This window comes from Crinia signifera, chromosome 11 (genome assembly GCF_055691185.1).
Source record: "Crinia signifera chromosome 11, ASM5569118v1, whole genome shotgun sequence".
In the NCBI taxonomy this organism is placed as follows: Eukaryota; Metazoa; Chordata; class Amphibia; order Anura; family Myobatrachidae; genus Crinia; species Crinia signifera.
In genome coordinates, this window is record NC_139227.1 from 63633917 (window position 1) to 63658820 (window position 24904).

Consider the following 24904-nt stretch of genomic DNA (forward strand, 5'->3'; position numbering starts at 1 on the left):
CACACTGGCACAGATCAATCCCCCTCGGCAACGAGCACAGAGGCACAGATCAATCCCCCTCGGCAACGAGCACACTGGCACAGATCAATCCCCCTCGGCAACGAGCACACTGGCACAGATCAATCCCCCTCGGCAACGAGCACACTGGCACAGATCAATCCCCCTCGGCAACGAGCACAAAGGCACAGATCTATCCCCCTCGGCAACGAGCACAGAGGCACAGATCAATCCCCCTCGGCAACGAGCACAGAGGCACAGATCAATCCCCCTCGGCAACGAGCACACTGGCACAGATCAATCCCCCTCGGCAACGAGCACACTGGCACAGATCTATCCCCCTCGGCAACGAGCAGAGGCACAGATCTATCCCCCTCGGCAACGAGCACAGAGGCACAGATCTATCCCCCTCGGCAACGAGCAAATTCAGTCCACCTTGGCATCGGCATGAAGCCCCTGGCATTGAGCATATAGGTAAGTGGCACTTATGTGTCAAATGTGTATGGTGTGTTATACAGTATGTCATGGGCATTGCTTAGTGTTATATAGTATGACATGGGCATTGCTTAGTGTTATATAGTATGACATGGGCATTGCGGTGTTATATAGTATGACATGGGCATTGCGGTGCTATATAGTATGTCAAGGGCATTGCGTAGTGTTATATAGTATGTAATGGGCATTGCAGTGTTATATAGTATGTAATGGGCATTGCGGTGTTATATAGTATGTCATGGGCATTGCGGTGCTATATAGTATGTCAAGGGCATTGCGTAGTGTTATATAGTATGTAATGGGCATTGCAGTGTTATATAGTATGTAATGGGCATTGCGGTGTTATATAGTATATCATGGGCATTACGGTGTGTTATATAGTATGTAATGGGCATTGCAGTGTTATATAGTATGTAATGGGCATTACGGTGTGTTATATAGTATGTAATGGGCATTACGGTGTGTTATATAGTATGTCATGGGCATCATGTGTGGGCTTATGAGTAATCGGAATTACAAAGTTCATTAAAACGTGCAATGGGCATTACGGTGTGTGGCATAAAATGTAATGGCCATTATGGCATGTGGTATACTATATAATGGGTGTGCGGTGTGTCAGCATTATGACAAAAATTTTGCTGCGCGCCTTCGGCGCGCACTGTCCATGTTTTCCATCCTGTGCAAAAATTTGGTTGAGTCCTGGCATAATGTGTAATGGCCATTGCAGTACATGGAATAATACATCGTGATTGGCATCACGATGTGTGGCATAACTTGTAATGGCCATTAATGTATGTGATATAACATGTAACTGGAATTATGGTATGCAAAATCAAGAATGAAATGGAAGCAAAGGTTTAAAAAAAATCAACATAAGGCGGGTCTGGGGGCGGGTCTGGAGGTGGGGCTGGGATGGGTCAGTGGGTGTGTCAAGGGGCGGGCCAATGTCCGGGATTCTCTCAACAAAAAGGTGGTAACCCTAAGGGTAGGTAACTATGTTTATAAGGCTTCCCTTAATAAATAATCCAAAAAGCCGATGCCTTGGTCATGTTTAAATGAGTCCCACCCAGGACAACATTGCTGCCAACAGGGAATTTTTTTTTTTTTTTTGAACCAGAACTAAACACATTTCTTTACGCTTTGGATGGCATCTGTAATTGTCACGCTTTCCCTGAGGGGTTCCCTGCATGCACGTCTTTTTAAAACGCATCAGATCAGCAAGGGAATGCTGCTCACGCGCTGCTGATTGGACTTTAACTGGTTATTCAGTTTGAGTGCGACGCGCAGGCGCACTATATAGGGCGTTCCACTGTGTACGTCATTTGGGTATTTCCGCAGCGCTACAAGGGATTGTCTATCAATGTTTGTGTGTGTGTAAGGGGGCGTGTGTACAAGGAAGGAAGACTGGAGTTCGGGAAAATAAGTAACGCAGAAAAGGAAGACCGAAATTATCAGTGATAGAAGTTTTTATTTATTGTACGAGCAGTAACGAAGCTGTGCTTGGTGTGATACAGTACCTGTCGTCGATATGGACGGTAAGAGTGACTACGGAAGTCCCGAGTGTGCAGAATCCATAGTCTGGCCTAATTGTGTTTCCTGTATTAGAAGCAGGACGGTTCTGAGTTAATTTATCAGCTTTACATTGTGTCCAGCACTAAGTTGTACGTTTACTGGTTACATTCAGTTCGATTGAGTAAGACAAGCACTTATCTCTGTAAGCAACTTTTTATATGGGACTTGTTTGTGGGTTATGGATTTATATGATTGTATCTTTTATATGTTATAGTTGCATATTTCATTATGTTTGTGTTCATAAAGGTGCCCATACCCTTCTATGATAAGACTCTTTTTCACACCATTTACACCCATTGAGACAAAATAATCGTGTGTGCTTTACCTATGGATCCGATCGGATGCACGGTCCAGTATGGATCGGATCTGGAGACCACCATGGCTGCCACAAGGATTTGTCGGATCCTGTGGCAGCACATACGGTGTACCAGATGCAATACTGGGGTATCACATGTTGTTGTTTACTGATGGGAATACATATGAATTTTGTGGTTCCTAAATGTATCAGCTGTTCGATTTATTACATTGGTTCTTCTTGAATTTATGGGTAAGGGGGTGATACTGTAACGCTCTCTTTGGATCTCTGGTGGTGGGAATAGTTTTGAACATAAGTAGAAAAGGAACCAGGCCAAATACTCACCCTGCTGTTAATATCTGTCTGCTTCTTTCTCACATGGCTTCAGATGTCCTGTCTTTTATCATGGTAAGTGCCTTGGATTTGGCCAACGTAAATGAATAGAGATGTACACCTACAAACACTTTCTCAAAAGGAGTTGGTTTCTTGATGCGTCAGGTTCCTTGTGACACTTGCCTGTTTGTCGGTAGTCAGTTGTGACGCTTGCCTGTGTGTCAGTAGTATTTAACATCATATATAGAGTGAAAATACATCTTTCTCACAGGTGCACAAACACAGTAGGTAGCAGACGAGCTTTCTAAGCTTTTGCTTCGAGCGGGCTTACTAGTTGTGGATATTTACAATGCGTACCATGTAATTTCCAGTGTGCTTACTGGACCCCTCTCATTCATATTCTGACCACTGGCATCCTGTCCATCAGTCATCTGTATGCATTCCACATAGAAAAGACGGTTTCTGCATTGTTGGTATGTACTAATAGCAAAATGCAGGAGATACCACAAAAAGCTTCTGCAAATAACAAGGCTGAAGTTGGCTTCTTATTCGTCCAACTTTTTATTCACTTATTATTCAAGCTCCAGCTTCTTATTCACTTATTATTCAAGCTCCAGCTTCTTATTCAGGACAATCACTTTTACAAGGGTTAATGAGTCTTGGACCACAAATTTGACACCAGAAATCCACACGGGTGTCACTTACATATGACGCACTTGCAATTTCTTTTGACCAACAAGGATTTGGGCAGAAATCGGGCACTAAAATGGGCATAGGTCCCAGATTTCATCATTTTGAATGAGTAGCTGGTGTCCTGCAACAGTTAAACAGCGTTGGTCAAAAAATATGACCCACTTGCAATATCTTTTGACAAACAAAGATTTGGGCAGAAATTGCGCCCTAAAGTGGGTATAAGTCCCAAATGTCAACATTTTGAATAAGTAGCTGGTGTCCTGCAAGGGTTAAACAATGGTCGTCAAAAAATATTTGGTACTTGTGTATTATCATGGCGCCCACTATGCTATTTGCGTAGAGGGCTATTCACGGTAGTGAAATTGCATCGCATGCCATATTGTATGGCATGCGATGCGATTTTCCTATCTAATGTATTCACTGCTCTATGTCAGTGATTTCATTAAAAAGATAGGATGCAATAAAAAATCGCATCGCATGCTATTATGACATGCGATGCGATGAGATATCGGTTCTGATGGAACCTAGAATAATGACATTTAATTGTAAAATGACATGTCATTTATTTTGGACCCCCCCACTATCCACGTCAGAGGTACGCGTCTGACCAACCTTTTTCATACACCCACTATCCACGTCGGTGTGGATTTGATTTTAAATAGTGTGGCGAGCCACCAAGCCCGAAGCGTGGCGAGCGGACGCGTAATACATTTAACATGATACGCGTCCCCTCGCGGTGCTCGCCGCGATTCGGCTCAGTGGCTAGCAGCGCTCGCCACACTATATACAATCAACTCCACGCCGACGTGGATAGCATGGGGCTCGCTACTCTTCGGGATCATGTCGATACGGGGGGGGGGAGGCCTTAATAAATGACATTATATGTCATTTAATGCTATTGTAATTAAATGCCATTATAAGCATCAAAATCTCATCGCATGCCATACCATAACCATACGATGTGATTTCACTACGTTTGCGTACGTAGTAAAATCGGGCGAAGTGCTAATACACAAGTACCAAATATTTCACTTGAAACCCACACAGGGGGGCCACTTACATATGACCCCAAGTGCAAATTCTTTTGACAAACATGGATTTGGGCAGAAATATGGCAATGCAATGGGCATAGGTCCCAGATATCATTTTGAATAAGTAGCTGGTATCCTGCAAGGGTTAAACAGGGGATTAGAGTATCCGCACATACCACAACCCTGTGTGTTATCGTGGGCACTATACCCCATTTAAGAAATAAAGACCCTGAGATACAGTATTATTTCATTTTGGTACACCAATGTCGACCTTAGATAACCTGTAGTTTATTAAATACATCATACCAGTGCGTCTCTTTCTTCTTCTTTATAAAGTTATCTAATTTTTTGTCCAGTGGTAGCACACCTCCCGTAAAGTTGAATTGTAGGCTGACGCCATACCCAACAAATTTCAGGGGGGGTCCTAATCTCCTCAATCTGAGGGCCTTATTCTAGTTCGCTCTTTCTGACAAAATCAAAATTAGATGGACAAAACCATGTGCACTGCAGGGGGGGTAGATGTAAAATGTGCAGAGAGAAATAGATTTGGGTGAGTTATTTTGTTTCTGTGCAGGGTAAATACTGGCTGCTTTATTTTTATACTGCAATATAGATCGCACTTTGAAGTAAAACCCCACCCAAATCTAATTCTCTCTGCACAAGTAACATCTGCCCACCTGCAGTGCACATGGTTTTGTCCATCTAAGAAGGATTTTGTCAGAAAGAGTGAACCAAAATAACCCCCTGAATGAGGATCCTGTGCGAATAACCTTCTCTCCCTTTTGTGGCCCTAAACATAACTGACTGAAGGACAAAAGGAGAGCACACGTGACAATTAGCTGCACAATTGTTCGTATACTATACAGCTGAGATGCAGAGGAGCAGTCTGCATGTTACCAGGGGCAAGTTGTCAATGGTAGAAATGAACACAAGTATAGATGGTAGGTGAGTTATGGGGCCTACAAACATGCCGATATTAAGGCATTTTTTAAGTGACTTTACTTAGTTTGGCAAAGTTGCTTAGAAAATGCCCCTGCATCAGTGTGTATGTGGGGGCTATAGCGATGAGTGTCCCCATGTTTCGCTGTCTGAGATTGATGGTTGTTGCTGATCGATTCGCTAGTGTTCTCCTAATTGAGAGAGATCCTTAAACCCAATGTATGCATTATGTTTTAGATATTTACATGCGTATAAACCACTCTGTACTGCAGGTGTGATGCTGCTGGCGTTTGGAGGCAGCTGTCGAAAGCACGCAAAAAAACGGGGCTTCATTGGCTCTAGGTTCAAGATTTTTCAGATGTGTGATGGTCATGCAGGTGATCTGATGCTGTATCCTCAGGTGCATCAGCGGAGCATGGAAACCTGCAGTTTGCATCTTTCAAATGATGATGCCTCATGCAGCTTTGAATCGAGCTGGATTTTATTTGTTAGTACAATAAATCATTCCGAGCTACTTGTTCTTTATACATGCATGCATGCTGCACATCAAACCTGTTGATTTTGCTCATATCCTAACACATACTAATGAAGAATGAAACCATGTGCGTCCATGATCATTTTGTCCTTCATTACCATTGTCCCAGGGTGTACCGGCAACCCCCACTGATGGGGATTCATTCCGACATCAGAATAAATCCCCATCACTCCAGTGTGTGCCCAGTTTAACTAAAATGCCACACACCTAATCCGTATTCACACCTAGCCAAAAATATAAATCTAAACTTAAACAGAAATAATTTTGTATAATTATACATCACAAGGATCACCACCAGTGTGTGTGTGTGGCATGCCAAGCTGTACAATGTAGTAAGGCACCTGGCTATAACCGGTCCAGTATAACAATCCTACCCCCAACCTCCAGCATTTATACCCAGCATCCCTCCCCAAGCTCCATGAGGGGAGCACAGACTCAATTCGGACTCTCACCATGCTGTGGGCCATGGTGGCTTTCTCTCCTTGCTACAAGGCTCTATGGGGGTTGGGCCCCCACCCCAAATAGACCCTGGCGGTAATGTCGGCAATTCGGTGTCGCGATTTTGACCACCAGGATCCCGACTTTATGCACATGTACTGCATGGCTGTCTGTAAATAACATTCAGTAAGTGCTCACTTGGGACTCCAAAATTAGGAAACCTTGTTATTACAGGCATTTTACTGGGGGAATACCTTTTCTTCCAGCACTTTATCTGTACACTACAATAAGTTCAAATGTGTTCACCATTCAATAGTCACACCATGGCTAGATTGCCAGGTTCCGACCAGTGGTATACAGTAAAAATAATTTGGTAATCAGAAGTCTGAGTGATTGCGTCAATGAGATCTTTGTTATATGGTGTTATGTAATCCGTGCAAACAAATATCCTCTATCATTGAACTATTGTTACTATAGATATGAGAAGGGCTATTGTGTATATCTATGCTAAATAATTTTAGTTTTATTTACTTGGCTGCATTTATAAGGCCAATATAAAACTTTTGGCTATCAAACTCCTCTTCGACTGCCAGCCCGGGAATTTGCAGCGGTGGCTGTAATGTTCTTAACACCCTGGGCATGTCCACCCCTCTTCCCAGTAGTGTACATACATAAATACCCAGAATCATAATAACATTGCAGCCACTACTGTAAGTTCTCGGGCCAACCCAGAGCAGCAGGGAGGGAGGGGGGCTGGCGTCACTGCAGTTTGCACTACTCACCTTTCCAATGAGGCTGGTCTACTCCTCAAGTGCTTCAGTCTGACCAGCTCCTTGCAAGATCCCTCTCCGAAACATAATACAAGTTGTGCGTGTAAGTGGTATAACACTGTTTTTTATAAAAACATGTTAAATGATAATTGTTCAGGAGTCGGTATGAAATCCCGACCGGGTCAAAATCCCAACATGGACAAAATCCCGACATACAGAATGTACAGGTGAAACAGTTCTACATGACTTTCGGTCGACAGGTGCGAGGTTGACATGGGTTTTTTCACTGTTTTTTGACCCGAATGTCGACATGGACACAGTTGCAAGTGAACCGCAGCCCCTCGCTTCGCTCACGATGCTTCGTGCACGGTGCCTCACTGCGCTCGGCACACTATTTTATTCTCCCACCACACCGTAGTTGATGGTAGGGCATGAAATACCGCCTGTCGGCACATGTCGGTTCAAAAAACTGTGAAAAACCCACGTTGAACTCGCACCTGTCGACCGAAAGTCATGTAGACTGTTTCACCTGTACATTCTGTATGTCGGGATTTTGTCCTTGTCGGGATTTTGACCCTGTCGGGATTTTGACTGCATCCCATTGTTCATTTAGGGCCTCACTGAGATCACATCGGTCCTGCGTGCTTTCACACGCAGAACCGATGTTGCGTGTCTTCGCAGGCGGGTATCTGCGCATGTGCAGGCGTATGGTGCATGCACACACAGCGACCTTTCGGTTCACCGGGTGCACGTACCCATGGCGGCGTGGGGGGGGGTGTAGCGGAGATGGGCGGGGGCGCCGGGCTGACCCATTACCATATGGGAACTCCCAGCGTTCCCATGAGAAGGTGTGGGGGGCGGGTAGCTGACATCAACGGATGTCAGCTGCCCGCCCATGTGCATGCAAATGTATGCAACTAAAAAGTCACTTTTATAGGCGTGCACGCTAAACCTCATTCGATTCTCGGTGACCATTGAAAGATGTGGGCGGTCATTCGCCGGGGGGGGGGGGGGGGGTGTGGACTCGCAAGGCTGCGAATGAACTAGAATAACCCCCTTAGTCCCCTGGGGTTCAAAGTGTCCAGTCTGAAAATCCATTGAGCCTCAAGACGTAGTAGTTTATTGCTTCTGTTGCCCCCTCTCAGATCTGGAGGGACATGGCCGACATATTTCAAATTTTCAAGGCTATGTTTGGCCAATGCAAAATGTTTCGCAACAGGTTGGTCATTGGCTTTATTGTTTAGTGCAGCCCTGATGGCAGTGCTGTGATTGGCGATGCGCTCTTTTAAAAGTTCTAATCGTCTTACCGATGTAGCGTAAGCCACAAGGGCAAGTGATAAGGTAAACCACGTAAGAACTGGAACAAGAAAGGGCATACTTGATGGGAAACGGTTTCCCAGAGTGGGGATGTGAGAACTTTGTGGTGGTCATGGCGCTGCATGTTGTGCAACCTGCACATCGGTAGCATCCACCTGGCTTCACTTGGGTACCAGGAGTGGTGCGTGTGGAGATATCAGTTCTTACTACCCAATCTCTAATATTCCTGCCACGGGTGTAGCAGGACATGATGGGTATTCCTCAAAGTCCGAAGATCTTTATCTTTTTGAGCCACAGGCCACAATGATTTCGAAATGCACCGATATGTGTGCCATATTGTATGACCTGACCCAGCCCATGACTTCTTTATTTTGGTCACGGGTACATTTTCTCAATAGGATCACTTGGGGGTAACCTCGAGCTTTAAACTTTAACTGAATTTTATTGAGGTTCTGCTTCAGGACCACTTCTGAATTAGTGATTCTCTTCACACGGATAGTGTTCACTCTAGGAGTGGCACCGGGCGGGGCGCTGGGGGGCGGACCGGGCACGCCGACGTCATGAAGGGGGCGTGCCCGGGCCGCCGACATCATGAAGGGGGCGTGCCCGGGCCGACGCCATAATGAAAGAGGCGTGCTTGGGCCGCCATTGTTATCAAAGGGGGCGGGCCCGGCCCCTCCGAATCCACTGTGCTGCCGGAAGTGCCAGGCATCGCCGTCAACGACGACGCTGGGCTTCCCCGTGAGGCTGTTTTAGCGGGGCGCTGCGAGACGGGCAGGGCGCATTTTGCCCTTTAAAAATCGGGCCTAAAACAGCCTAGCGGGAACACTACACGGAGCAATTGAGAAAAGGGTAACCCTCTAATTAATGCAGGGGAATGGTGGCTTTGTGCAAGCAGAAGAGTGTTCCGGTCAGTCTTTTTTGAGTAGACAGCTGTATGCAAAGAGTTGTTCTTTACAGATATGCATACATCCAAATAATTCAGACTCTGTACTCATGGAGTAAGTGAATTTGATTGGACAGTCCTTGGAATTGATACCATCAATAGCTGTAACGAAAGTCTTCTCTCGCCCCTGTCCAGAACAGGAGCACATCGTTAATATATCGTGTGTAGAAAGCAATCTTCATGCCGAGGTCAGAATTGAAGAACAGATCATGTTCAAGTGCAGCCATGTAGGCATTGGCAAGTGAAGGTGCAACCGAGCCCATGGCACACCCGGAGCATTGTAGGAAGAATTGCTTGTTTAAAAAGAAAAATGTTAATTTGTAGTGGCAAGGTCAATAAAGCTATATATAGCTTTCAGCAGTAGATATTTGGTGGCTTTAATCCCTTCTGAATGTGGGATACTGGTGTATAGACTACTGATGTCTAGAGTCACCAACCGAGTGCCAACCGGTATTGGACCAAAAGCTTGCAATTTGTTCAGGAGTGAAGTGGTGTCCTTGCAGGTATGATGAGGTCTTCTGGACCGCAGGTTGGAGAAAATAATCAAGAAAGCTGGAGACGTTGCTGTACAATGAGTTCTTGGCCGAGATGATTGGCCTACCGGGAGGCATATGGAGATTCTTGTGAATCTTCGGCAAACAATATAGTAGCGAAACTCTGGGCATGTCGATGGTCAGAGTCTTTTACCGAGGTTGAGACCCTTTTTACTGAACGGTTACTAGAGTTGGAGGGTGATTTGACCACAGAGGATATATATATATATAACCATTTATTTAAGATGAAGAAGAAAGAGAGATGAGTTTCTGGTCCAAGGCGTAACTCAATCCGAGTATTTTCGGCAGAAGAAAATTCCCCGTGGGTTTCGTGTACAGAACATGCCCACAATCGGACGCTACAATAATGAGTTCTGTCGCACATGGTGCACAATACTTAACAATTGCTCATTTGACCTGATGACCCTGGTAATCCATGAATCAGTTAGGGAAAAGAATGTGATACAGAAACAGATCAGCGAATATGAGCTTATACACCTCCAGAAACTCAACGATGACACAGGACAAGATTGGGCCAATAAACTGTCTACTCCAGCTGTTCTCAAACTGTGGGTCCCGACCTTCTCAGCATGGGGTTGCGACTCCATGTTGCTGACTTATCAGGCTGATGTGATGACCTTCTGCAGTAACTTGCTGGGGTCCTGTCATTATTTTTATTGTCTGATGGGGTCCCGGAGCAAAAAAAGTTTGAGGACCCCTGGTCTACTCATCTTGACGCTTTCAAGAAGGACCTCATTGTGTTCAAAAAGATCACATTCAACCGCGTTATTCGCAATTACACCGAACATAGCATCTATAGATGGTTGGCTGGCCCTTACAGACCACAAAAGAATGATAAGAAATTTTGCCGTAGAGGTCCTTGCAATACCACTGATGCTGAGTCCTCCACTGAATCCAACTCCACTGCAAGCGAAACAGGAAAACTATCTGCGGTCTCTAAAAAGTCCAGCACCCACCTGCTGGAGTCAGGACAAGGGCCATACGAGAAAGAGAGAACAACCCCCCAGAAGAGGTGAACAAGGTCGTAGAATTGCAAATGCAAGGATGCAAGCCGAGGATTTAACCTTCAATATCTCTAACCACACATTATCTTTGTCTGAAATCAACGTCCTGAACAAAGGTCTGGCTTTCGTACCCACGAACTCATTCAATCCATTTAATTGGAAAATAGAGATGACCCGTCTAAACGGAAACCTTCGTCTCAAAGATTTTTTTTTTTTGGGCAAGCAGTCCAATCCTGTCTTACAGCATCCTCCATCTGTTTATGACCAATTCAAGAGGAAATCCAAATTTGATCCTCCCTCCAGCAACACTGCTATCCAGAGCTTTGTTAAAGTCCTGGGATCTAAAGTGCTGTTGGCACAAGAGAAGCAACAGCAGAGGAGTTTTTCTCATTTCACCAAAGACGAATGGAAGGCAGTAAAGGACCTTAGATCCTATGATGACATCATGATCCTCCCTGCTGACAGGAGGTGTTGTCATCTGGGACATCAATGACTACAAAACTGAAGTATATTCTCAACTACTTAATAATGACACCTATACTCTGTTACCCAATGACCCTACGTTATGCTATAAAAGGGAATTGGACACCATTCTGACGGAAGCTATTGCCTCCGAGTCTCTTACAACCTCGGTAAAAGACTATCTGACCATCAACATGCCCAGAGTTTCGCTGCTATATTGTTTGCCGAAGATTCACAAGATCTCAAGATGCCTCCCGGTAGGCCAATCATCTCGGCCAAGAACTCATTGTACAGCAACGTCTCCAGCTTTCTTGATTTATTTTCTCCAACCTGCGGTCCAGAAGACCTCATCATACCTGCAAGGACACCACTTCACTCCTGAACAAATTGTAAGCTTTTGGTCCAATACCTGTTGGCACTTGGTTGGTGACTCTAGACATCAGTAGTCTATACACCAGTATCCCACATTCAGAAGGGATTACATTGAAACTGATGGACTAATGTCTTTTTTCAGCCTTAATTACTATGTTACTATGTAAGCTTGTAACTGGGACTCCCTGAGGACCAGGGGAGGTAAGAAGTAGGAGATCACCTGACATAAACTCCCCTCACATCCAGTCTGCACCCCTGTCCCCTGTAATCATGCTACCATAACATACGCCAGTGTGTTCGAACTGGTGCGGTCAGGGGGACACCAGTGATGGAGCATGGTGAGGAGGTCCCTTTCCCTGGCTGCTTGGATGTAGTCTGATGAGGAGGTACCAGTGATTGGACCTTGCAGCTGGTCACTTGTGGCCAAGTGTGTGTCTCTCTCTGTCTCTGTCTCTGTCTCTCCCTCTCCCTCTCCCTCTCCCTCCCTCCCTCCATTTTTTTTTTTTATTCCAAGTCTATGCCCAATCTTTTGCCTTTTTTTCCCCTGTCTCTGTGTCTCCTGACCGTCTCCCCCTATATTCACCATTTGCCTCTGTGTAACAGCTGCAGTGAGCTTGTCGGGCAGAGTGCAGGATAATTACGGGTGTACAGTGACTGTGAGACTGAGATGTTGCAGAAGTCATGTATTCATTCCAAAACATTAATATAGCTAAAATGGCAATAAAAAATCCTCCACAAAGATTGCACAATAGGACCCCTTTAGACTTTATCTGTCTAACCTGAAATGAGAAGAATCCAGGACCATCCACAACCAATGGCATGAGTAAGTGCACAGAGAAGGTTCCCCCTCACTGCCATTGCATTTCAGATGTATAGATGTCCGTCTTCAGGGTATAATGAGAAGCAATTCTGTGTCCATATCTATACCTAATATCCTATAATGACCCCCCCCCCCCCAGCAGTAATAAATGTGGAGTAACAATAACATATACAATATAATATTCATTACATAAAATCCAAATTAGCAACTACAATAAATAGCTAAACGAACTAGCTGAAAAATTATTGGAATAATAATAGATTCTGCACACTCCAGTCCTTGTGGTATATTCAGTGCTGATCAGGTGAGCTATGCCTATTGCTCGCCATCATAGCCCGCCCTCCGTATTCAACTGAATCCCTTAACTTTCCGTTTCCACATGGCTATTTCTAAAAAGCAAGGTGGAGACTATGTTTGCGGCCGTCAAAATGTCGAGGCTCGTGGCTATATGCTGCAATAGCTGCGAACCTCATCATCCTGTGACGGCGCGGATTCCCCCCAGAACATAGAATAGGGCGAGGGGGTTAAATGGCCAGGAGGGCTTGTTTTCGGGAATCCTCACTGAAAACAAGCCATCCTCGCCATTAAAAACCCCACTCGCCGGACACATTGTTACACCCCCTTGTGTTATGTAACCTTAGATGTCCATCAATCGCATAATTCTTTAGGGCATTAATTATATAAAGATCACCAGCCCGTTTCCTGAAACTGGAAGTTGTTTATTAGTTACAGTTGTTAGAATGCAAATATGCCACTAATCACTCCCGCCCAGGTTGAAGGCAGGTCAGGGAGACCCCCTTTCTTTGTACATCTTTCAACGGAGGATCCCCCAACACCATTTTTATAAAGACCAGGGATATCAAACAGTCTGGATATGGGTGTTTTTTTTTTTTTTTTTTTTTTTTTTCATATATTAAAATAAATTAATACAAATTATTATTAAATATATATATTCAATTCAAAGCTCCTATCCTTAAGGGTATAAATAGGAAAAACTAAAAAACTCTTAATTTCAAAATCTACATTCAGCCATCTAGGCTTTATCATTCTTAATAAAATATTGGGTGACCTTAAATAGAATGCAATTTTTAGGTACTTTCCAAAATTGCACCTTATCACATTTTTTCATATCGCATTTTTGTGCCTGAATTCAACTATTTTATGAGATGGGAATTCGTGGAAAAAAAGTGCGATATGATGCAATTTTTTTTTTTTTTTCGTTATGAAAATGTGAGATTTTGTGTAAACAAACAAAAAAAAAAAAAGTGAAATCCCCCTCCAAAAAACGGTGTGGGGTCCCCCATTCTGAGCATAACCAGCCCCGGGCTCAAAGAGCCGCCCCTGGTTTCATAATCACGGGACAAACACAGTAGGGTTCCCCTGGATTTTAAAAGAACAGGACTGGTCCTGGTTCCCGAAATACGGGGGACAAAATGATTAGGGGTCCCCCGTATTTCAAGAATCAGCAAGGTAATGCCACAGCCGGGGCAGAGTTTTTATACAAGTCCCTCCGGCCAAAGCATTCACCCCCAGACCAATCGGCATGGGCAGGGATCCGGACCCCTCCTCCAGAATTTCCTGGCCTATGCTGAAGCCGGCATGGGGGTTAAATAGTGAGGTCGCTTGTTTTCGTCGATCCCCGCCGTTTAACCCCCTTGAATATGGCCCATTGTGTCTATAAACAATTTTTTTAAAGTTCTGATGTGCTCAGAGAAACATAACTTTTGCTTGCTTGTGGTTTCCCCACTTACTGTACTGTTTGCCACATGAGCACTTTAGCAAGTATATGCTCACCGTCCTTTGTAAGCGCTGATGTCCCTTCACCAGCTGTGGCTTTATTAACAGCCATTTAGCACATTTTTGAGAAGCAAACGTAATCCTGTTTTCAGCGAGAACTATGCTAAAGGAGTTTGTCACCATTTGCTAGTTCATATACAATGTTTAGGTAGACATGCGTAAGGTTGACATGAGTTTTTCAAAGTTTTTTTTTATTTTAGTGTACAGTGTTCTTCCATACTTGGGGCCCGGTCCCCTTATTCTGTGTTTGTCCACGTAGACCCCAATTGGGAAAGATAAAGCATGAAGTGCATAATTTTCCATTAATGAAAAACTTGTCGACCTGTTAACCTAGACTTTATCGGTCAGCCACCCGGAAACCGAGAGAGACTGGGTAGAGCGATTGCTTTTTTTTTTTTTATTGATGACATGATCATGTATGTAAAAGAGGATTAAAATCTACTAGTGGAAAGAGGTTGAAGGGTGAACTATGAGGGCATGGAGTGGGAAGGTAGTAGTGTAGTGGGAGTGGCATAGAGGGGGCAGAATGCGATAATCACCTTGTCCTTGGTTACTGGAGAGAATGAGAGTGGGTTGGTTGTGTCAGGTATGGCATGGTGTTCAAATTGAGAACTAATATGCTTTTCCATTGTGGGGTATGTTACAGTATTTTCTTTCTACCTGTACAGTATTTTTAGTGAAATGGTCCCAATTCCCTTTTATTACTAGAACATAATTGTATTGAAATGTACAGCTAAAATAAGGAAGTTCTAAAAATAATTGATATTGGTGCATTTTTTTTCTTCTTCTTTGTAGATCTAATAAATTCACTCATGTCAAAAGACTGGATGATGTCAAGTAAGAAATTTATGCTATCTGATGCTTTTGTGTTGTGACCCTTCACACATGTCAGACTATATAGATATATATATAGATATATCTATCTCTATCATTTTTTCAACTTTTCATTCTAAAGATTTTTTTAAGCTCTACTTTTTACTTTTATATCTTTCACCATTCCATTCACTTCCCACCTAATTTCCCTTTATAATACCTGTCAGACTTCACTTGCTCTTAATTTTTTTTTTTTTTTTTTTTTTTTATATAATGGATATTTATTGTACTACAAAAACTAATAATAGTATGTGTGTGTGAGAAAGGAAGTGGCACTCCACAGGTAGTTAAAGAAAATACTATATTGAATACGGAACATGTACAAGTAAGGGTTGACGTTTCAGGACCCAGCAGTCCTTTTTTCAAGGATTTTTTTCTTGGAATTTTATATACGTTTTTACAAGCAGAAAATGTGTAAAGGTATTGCCCTTAAATAGAGCCAGTGTGTTGTGTGGGGGGCAGGACAGGGCTGGGGCAGGATAGATGATCCGGGGCAGGATAGATGATCCGGGTCCACTGCCTATGATGTCAGCAGAAAAGCACCCATCGTCATGGAAATGGCTGACGGTCTGCAGCCTTCCCAGAACATTTCCCTATCCACAGACAAAACATTGCAACGATGTAAATAGTATCACAAAACTAAAATAAAGTGCATATTGATTTTTAAAGAGCGGTAATAAACTCTGTTAGAGATAAAAGATAAATGCACATTGTGCTGCTGCTGTCATGCATAGTGTGGGGTATATTGTGGTGTATAATTACCACTGACAGCAGGCAATTGGTTCAATGCATGCTCAAAACTAAAGATTTAAACATGAATGCTGAATATTAATAGTATTACTGGGATGTTGTGTACTTAGCACTGACTATTTAATGGGTGTCACACCGGGGTTTGGCAGTGGATCTGTCTCGGCTTGCTGTCTCCGGACCTGATGGGTTTGAGGTGCTGGAAGTTTTGCTGGTAGAATATAGGATCTAAGCATCAACTAGCAGAATGTGAGTGTTGACTAGACTCCTTGCGGTATTCACCAGGTACACCCGCAAGGAAGTTTGGATTTTGCTGCATCTAGTCAGTAGGTTGCGGCCCCATTCTAGAAGTACTCACGGTTCAGCTAGGAGTGATGGGCGAAGAAATAGCTGAGGGAAGGACTGATCTCCGAAAGACTAGAATGCTTCACCGATAACTTAGGACTGCCGACTTATCGAATAACGGAATCCAGGGATACCAGAATTAACAACAAAAAAAATTGGCTGAACGCCTTCGTAGTAGTAGTAGTAGTAGTAGTACGTTTATTTATAAGGCGCCGCAAAGTGTCAGCAGCGCCGTACATAGCAAACAAAAAACAAATTACAAGGTAACGTACAGGGTGTGTTGAAAAATACAGTATAAATAGGGGTATAGCTGGTAGAAATAAAATCAGCATCAGTTCAGAAGTAGGTCTCAAAATTGTCGAGGAGACTGAAGATGAAGTAGAGGAAGGGAAGAACAGGACAGGAGCACAGGTGAGGTAAAGAGGTAGGGTGAGTACGTGAGGAAGGAGGACCCTACTCATAAGAGTTAACATACTAAAAGGAGGTGGGTGGACGAACGAAAAACAATAGGATAAGTAGGAACGGAGGCAGGATAGGAGGATCAAAAGAGGTTAGGAGGAGGGATAGGCTAGTCGAAAAAAGTGGGTTTTGAGGGAGCGCTTGAAGGAGGTAAGGGAATCCGAAAGCCTGATCACAAAGCACACAATGGGACAGAGGACTTTGGTAATAATTGATCTTGGGCTGTGGTAACCTCGGAACCATAATAGTTAGGGACTCGATAACACAGTAAGCATGTCAGGGTGATACTTTATTCTGACATGCTAAGCAATGACCATAAGTAGGTATAGATGACCTTATAGCACAGTGATTGTAAGACTGAGTGGCACATGATGGTTTACCATTAGGATCCCGGCGTTAAATTTGTTAAAGAATTTTTTTAAGTCAGGGTTGTCAAGTTAAATTGTTCATTGAGACCAAAAGGCTGGACAGTGTTCATATGGTTTTTCCCCTGGGTTTCTGTTCTTAAAAGGCATCCGCCGCGGTCTCCTCAAAGTATCAGTGGTGGTATATGATCAATGGCCATCTGATGGAGTGCGGACAAATAATGTTCCTGTTCCAGTAAATGGCGAGTGACCGGTTGATCAGATGTCTTATTTACCAATGCCTGTTTAATGGAGGACCTATGGAGCGCCATTCACTCTTTTGCATGTACGTCTGGTCTTCCTAACGTAGTACTTATTGCATGGCCACACTATATACATGATGTGGTTTGAGAGGCAATTAAATATATGGCATATATGACTAGTCTTGTCCAGATGAGGATGTTTAAATTGGGATCCAGTTAGCATATGTGAGCTGGTCTTACACTTGGAGCATTTGTAACAGCCTGGTGTTTTTTTTGTAAAAAGGTGTGATGGATTAGGCTTAGTTAATTTGGATACATCGGTATGTCCCTTATGTTACTTGCCCTCGTGAAACATGCCATCGGTCAACTATGGCGTAGACTTATCAATACTGGGTTTGTGGCAACTATTGGCCATCATGCACGTGATGCTCTCTGCATCCGCCATGTTATCCATTCCTACACTGTTTTTGGTTTTGTTTGCTGCAATTGAGAACTTAAAATGGCTAGGACCTCTATTATTTTTTTTTTATATATAGGTTTAGAGTGATGTCTGGAACCCAGAAGCGGTGTATATGGGTCTGTAGACTTGGAGAAAAGATTAGTATGTAATGAGCCTTCAGTAATTGTGACCTGGACATCAAGGTAGTTGATGCTGGTGTTACTGATTGTATATGTCAGTTTAATATGTGATGTACATTCATTGAGCATGTTCAGATGGCTCTTGAGTCGTTCCTCACCTCCCGTCCCAAACCATGCATAAATCCTCAATATATCTACTATACAGGAAAATATATTGACATAGCTCCTGGTACTAAAAGAGTATCTCCTGTTCCTGTTGGAATAGATAGATAGATAGAGTGTGTTGGCGTAACTGGGTGCCACATTACTACACATGGCACATCCTGATAGTTGTCTGTAGCAGATGCCATTAAAGATAAAGAAGTTATTTTCCAATGTTAGTTAAAGCAATGAGATAAATAGTTCTTGGTCAATCTCAGTGATTTTATTGGTGATTAAGAATTGGTGAATGGCTAGTATTCTGTCGCGATGTGGAATTAACTTGTAGAGACTACATACATCCATGGTGCATAGTATCATATGAGGAGGTAATGATTGACGTTCCCGAAGAGCCATAAAGAAATCTGTTGTATCTTTAACAAAGTAAAGTAAGGTTGCTTCATAACATACGGTTGAATAATATGGTCTAGGAACATAAAGATATGCTGATAGAATCTCTAGCCCAGATGATGCAGTCCTTTGTGGATTGTGGTACTGGATACGGTATGGCGGCAACATGATGGCGTTGTAACAATGCCATTTTTAATTTTTTTTTTGTAATGGTATCATTAGTGATTACAAGTTCTAAAGTGGAGTCCAGTTCATATTTATAAACAGGGTGGGGTCCAATTGTTGAGCTTCATATGTGGTCTGATCATGTAATAGATGGTTAACTCCATCAATGTATTCAGTCAGGTTATGAATGACTATTGCTGCGCCTTTGTATGCAAGGAGGATAACGATATTTGATATTTGCCCAGGTCTCAGAGCTTTTTGTTCAATACTTGGATTGAACAAAAGATATAAGATTTTTATGGCACCTACTACAGACAACTTTCAGTATGTGTCATGGGTAGCGATACGGCATCCAGTTACGCTAACATATATATGTTCCAACAGGAAATTTACTTTTCTGTACCAGGAGCTGTGTCAATATATTCTCCTGTATAAGGGATATATTGATTTATTCATGGTTTGGACAGGAGGTGAGGAATGACTTGAGCCATCTGAAGATGCTCAATGAATGTACATCACCTATTAAACTGACATATACAATCATATGTAACACCAGCATCAACTACCTTGATGTCCAGGTCACAATTACTGGAGGCTCATTACATACTAATCTTTTCTCCAAGTCTACAGATCTCAATACACTGCGTCTGGGTTCCAGTCATCACCCTAAACCTATAAAAAAAAAAGTGTCTCCCTAAGTCCCATATGTACCGAGTGGCCCGCATCTACAGTAACTATCAAGACACTGCCAAATAACTGGGCACCGTTATTCCCAAATTTGGATCACGTGGTTACAATCTCAAACGGTTACAACAACAAAAACTGTAGGTCCTAGCCATTTCATCTTCTCAACTACTGCAAACAAAACCAAAAATCGCGGAGGAACAGATAACATAGCGGATGGAATACAACACAACGAGCCCTGTAGTACAGAGAGCATCACGGGCATGATGGTTTAATAGTTGCCACAAACCCAGCGTTAACAAGTCTACGCTATAGTCAACCGATGGCATGTTTCATGAGGGCAAGTAACATAAAGGACATAGTGGTACATACCGATGTATCCAAATTAACTACCGGTAAGCCTAATCCATCATACACGTTTTTACAAAAAACAGCAGGCTGTTACAATTGCCCCAAGTGTAAGACCTGCTCACATATGCTAACTGGATCCCAATTTAAACATCCTCATCTGGACAAGATTTGCCTCTCAAACCACAACATGTATATGATAATGTGCCTATGCAATATGTACTACATTGGGAAGACCACACGGACACTCAAAAGAGCGAATGGCGCTGCATAGGTCCTCCATTAAACAGGCGTTGATAAATAAGAAGACCTCTGATTGACCGGTCACCCGCCATTTATTGGAACAGGGACATTATTTGTCTGCACTCCGTCAGATGGCCATTGACCGTATACCACCACTGATACGCTGAGGAGACCGTGGCGGACGCCTTTTTAAGAACAGAAACCCAGTGCATACACGTCTGAACACTGTCCAGCCTTTTTGTCTCAATGAACAATTTAACTTGTCAACCCGGACGTAAAAAAAATCCTTTCCAGAGTTGGTCCTAATGTCCAACTCTGCTCACTGTCTTGGCGAGTACCTAACTATTATGGTTGGGTGCTTACCAACAATCAGTGTTAAGCATTTCAGAATAGTTAACCTAGGTGGCATATCTACTGCACCTTGCCCTCTTGTCGACTGCCCATTAAATAGCCAGTGCTCGATACACAATGTATTTTTACACCTGACACCTATGAGCAGCCATATACTCTGTAGGTATCCCTTATAAATTGTGCCCATGGCAACATGCCAGTAATAATATAAATATCCTGCATTCATGTTTACGTCTTTAGTTTTGAGCATGCAGTGAACCAATTGCCTGCTGTAATTTTACACCACAATATAACCAGATCATCTGTATTGCCAGATGGGGTAATCTAATGCTGCAGGCCAACTCTATGCATGACCACGACATCACAATCTATTTCACCTACATGCAGCAGGGGCCGCTGCAGTCATCACATATGGGGATAGAGTAGGTGTACTGGAGGAGTGGCACTTTAAGAAAACTTTACTGCTGCAGGCTCCTCCCTCCTCTATCCCCACCCAGACCCCAGTCTTAGAAAAAGTGCCTGGAGGAGTAGGTTCCCCGGTGCCTCTTCTCCTCAGGGAGATTAGGTCTTTCGCATTTTAATTTTTTACTTTTTTACTTCTACAAGACAGGCTGACCCCTCAGCAGGGTCTGCCTGCTCCGTTGGACCCTGGAGGGGTGCTGGTCGCCACTGCCCGCATTGTGCCTTCCATGCACCCAGCCACTGGTGCCACCGCACCGGTGACCCGTCGCAGCTCGCGTTACGGGTCCAAGGCCAGGCCACTGCTCCAGGAGGTATGGCAGAGCAGACACCGCAGCTGCAGGTAAGCGGCGCTTAGCGCCGGAAAGTGGTCGGACAGGGTGGCGCACAGTCTCCTCCTGAGCAGGACCCTGACAGCCGCTACGACAGCGTGCGGTCAGGGGGACATAGACACAGAGCGGAGGCTGTATACAGCAATCCGCTCTCTATGCTCAAAGCTTGCCGGCGGGAGAGGGTGGGGCTTTGACGACATCACATAGCTGGCGCCCTTTTCCTGTCTCCTCTCCTACGGCACCATTACAGGTCCCACGGCACTGTTATACCACCGCCTGCTTCATCCTGTGGACAGTGACAGCGCAGCATTACCGCAGACACTGCAGTCCAGTGCTCCCTCACATCCTACAGAGAGGTCTGTACGTTCTGTGTGGGGTTTGTGCACGCTGATTAGGGGGGTTTGTAGTGTTCCCCCTAGGAATTTTTTGGGGCAGGGCGCCACTGTACGGGATGGGGGCGGACCGGGCCCGCCGACGTCGTCGTTGTAGGCGGTCCCGGGCCGTCGCGTCACCAAAGAAGGCGGGCCCGGGGCCGCTGAGTCACCAAAGGAGGCTTCCTCCGTCTGGCCCCGCCACGTCCGTGAGCTGCCGCGGAAGCCTAGCGCCGCCGAGATTGCGGTGCCTGGAGCTTCCCCGGGCACAACATTAGTCAGGCAGCAGGCTCTTTTAGCGGGGCGCTGCTGGAGGGGCAGGGCGCATTTTGCCCTTTAGAAATCGGGAAGGGCGCAGCGCTCCGCTAAAACAGCCTAGCAGGAACACTAGGTTTGTAAGGCTCCCCCTCCCTATCCTAGCCCAGACTCTGCAGTCCCTGGGGTCATTAGGGGCTTACTTCAGTGTGTTTGGGTGTGAGTGTATTTCTGTGTTACTAATATCCTCTCACTAGCATTATGGTAGGCAAATCTACTTCTAAGGCTGCCCTAAAAGTGCTCACTTGCAAGACATGCAAGGAACAGTACACCCAGCATATTAAGGGTGTTTCCCTATGTTAGACTTGCTATAAGGCAGATTAGACACAGGAAGTTGTGTCTCAACCCCAGGCTTCTCAGCTGGAGGCTTCTGGGCCAATGTTCCCTCTAATTTTACGAAGGCTGTGTGCGGCAAAAGATTTTGGCTGTTCAACTTTGGAAGGAAATTTAAATTTTTGTGCGTCACTTATATATAACTGGAAAATGACATTCAGCATTTGTGTTCACTTTACTTCAAAATTATATTAAACATTTAAAACACAGCACACAATGTAGTTAATGGGTGAAACACACATTAATTGAGTCCACAACTGCAAAAAGGGACCACTGCTGCTTTGTGCGCTCTGTTGTAATGTCTGTGCGCACGGTCGGCGAGTTGTGTGCACGCGCACAGCTTAGAGGGAACACTGTTCTGGGCCCTTACTACAGAATGTACTAGCAAAGATAGAGAGCGGTTTCAGACTTATCTCTCTCTTCTAACCAATACCGAGCCAATCTGGGCAAGAACCCTCATTCAGTCAGTGGATTCCATGTCTAACACCGTAGTGAGCCCTTCACGCCCGGTTCACAAACGGGCTAGGTCACCCATTTGCCTACTACAGGGGTCTGGTGACGACACTAATGATGAGGACGATATGCCCGCTTTAAATGAGCCAGAACCCATTCAGGAGGAGGTTTTCTCTAAAGAGGACCCTCAGGGGGTGGACGGCCTTATTCAGGTGGTCCGAACCACACTTAATTTGGCAGAGGCGGATACTCCTGCTCCTATGTCCATCTTTGGTCGCACACAAAAACACCAGTTTACATTTCCTCATTACTCAACAGAGCTGGATAAACCTTTAGTGGCTGTGTGGAAAACGCCAGGCAAGAAATTCCAGTTGTCCAGGCGCATAAAATTGTTGTACCCTTTCTCAGCAGAATCTAGAGGAAAAATAGGAACCCCCCCCTCCTGCCGATGTCATGCTTGTCAAAACGCACTACTCTCCTGGTTCCGGTCACAGTGATGTTGAAGGAGGCTCCTGACCGTCGACTAGAAACCATGGTAAAGTCAATTTACATTGCCTCAGGGGTTTTACTCAGGCTGGCCTTGGCATCGGCCTGGGTCAACAAGGCCATGGAAAAATGGGAAGACAAGCTGGCACTTGGTTTACAAAGCGGCAGACCTCGTACAGAACTGCTCCAACTGGCCCTATACATGAAGGACGCAGCCATATATATTGGTGAGGCTGCAGCAGATATAGCAGAATTAGGTGCTAAGGTTTCCGCGTCGGTGGTCTTAGCCAGACGCACTACTTGGTTAGGGTCCTGGCAGGCGGAAGCTCATTTAAAGAAGGCTGTGGAGGAATTACCCTATAATGGGGATATGCTGTTTGGCCCAGAGCTTGACCAACTTATTGCGCAAGCCACGGAAGGAAAGTCTACCTTCCTTCCCTCATCGGCCCCATCCTTTCGTGCCTGTCGAGGCGGAGCAACCTTTAGTTGACGCTCCAGATGTGGATTTACGTCCTTTTGAGGACGTAGAGGCAGAGGAGCGAGAGCTGCCACTTCCAGCGCCACCTCAACCTGTAGAACAGAGCCAAAGGTTGCAGACAAACCTTTGGCATGACGGGATTCCCGCCCATTTGGGGATCACAAGGTGGGCGCCAGGTTGTCTCTCTTCAAAACTGTCTGGAAGTATCACTGCAGAGACAATTGGGTACTTCAAATTGTGGAACAGGGATACAAGCTGGAGTTTGTTCAACCTCCCCCAAACAGATTCTTCACTACAGGCCTACCCTCTTCAGCAGAGGCACAGGTAGCTGTAAATGGATCTATCCAAAAAATCCTTCAGGCAGGGGTTATTATACCAGTCCCACAAGATCAGGAAAGACTGGTACCACGAAAAGACTGGAGTAATACCCCAAAGTTGGACGGATCAGTCCGACCTATTCAATTTGAAGCATCTAAACGATTATGTAGTGTATCACAGATTCAAAATGGAATCCATAAGGTCAGTCATAGCAAGCTTAAAACCAAGGGAGTATATACTGTCGCTGGATATAAAGGATGCCTGCCTGCACGTTCCCATCTGGGAAACCCACCAGAAGTTCCTGCGATTTGCAATTCGCCACCAGCACTTTTAGTTCAGGGCACTCCCTTTCGATCTCATCAGCACCAAGGTTATGGCTTGCATGATATCAGCCCTTCGGATTCAGGGGATAACGATAGTACCCTACCTGGACGACCTTCTCCTAAAAGCTCCTTGACCCCTAAAACTCCAGGAGGATGCCCGCACTACATGCCAATTTCTTGTACAGAACGGTTGGGTTCTCCATTTCAAGAAATCCCAGTTACAACCAACGCAGTCAATCCTCTTTCCAGGTCTGCTTTTCGATACAGTGCAGGAAAAAGTCATTCTACCTCTGACGAAGGTCACAGCTCTCCAGAAGAGAGTTCGACAGGTCCTACTACCTTGCAGAGTTTCAGTGCATTTATGCACAAAGCTCTTAGGAATGATGGTGGCCTCCTTCGAGGCCCTACCTTTCGGAAGATTTAATTCCAGGACATTTCGGGGAAATCTCCTGGCACAATGGTCAGGGTCCCATCTTCACCTTCACAAGACCATTATCCTCTCCAGGGAGGCGAGACTCTCCCTTCAATGGTGGCTCAAAACCTCCAACCTCACACAGGGCCGCAGTTTCCAGACCCAAGTGTGGACGATGGTGACCACGGATGCCAGCCTTCGGGGTTGGTGAGCGGTGACTCTTGGATACACCTTCCAGGGACTTTGGACCAGTCAAGAGGCCAGGTTACCAATTAACATACTGGAATTGCGTGCGATCAGATTG

The 24904-nt window shown here is 44.7% G+C and overlaps 1 protein-coding gene across 3 annotated transcripts in view; it reads left to right on the forward strand.

The window, feature by feature from the left end:
- The first annotated feature begins 1799 nt into the window (after positions 1-1799).
- RELA (RELA proto-oncogene, NF-kB subunit) overlaps positions 1800-24904 on the forward strand; it is an 85541-nt gene continuing 62436 nt past the window's right edge. Inside the window, exons 1-3 of one of the 3 annotated variants that reach the window (XM_083164289.1) lie at positions 1801-2027; positions 2748-2767; positions 15166-15207. In XM_083164289.1, the coding sequence (XP_083020415.1) occupies positions 15183-15207 (25 nt within the window). In that variant the 5' untranslated portion in view covers positions 1801-2027; positions 2748-2767; positions 15166-15182. Of the gene's footprint in view, positions 2028-2747; positions 2768-15165; positions 15208-24904 lie in introns of all 3 variants that reach the window. The other 2 variants (XM_083164288.1, XM_083164287.1) reach the window with 2 other exon arrangements.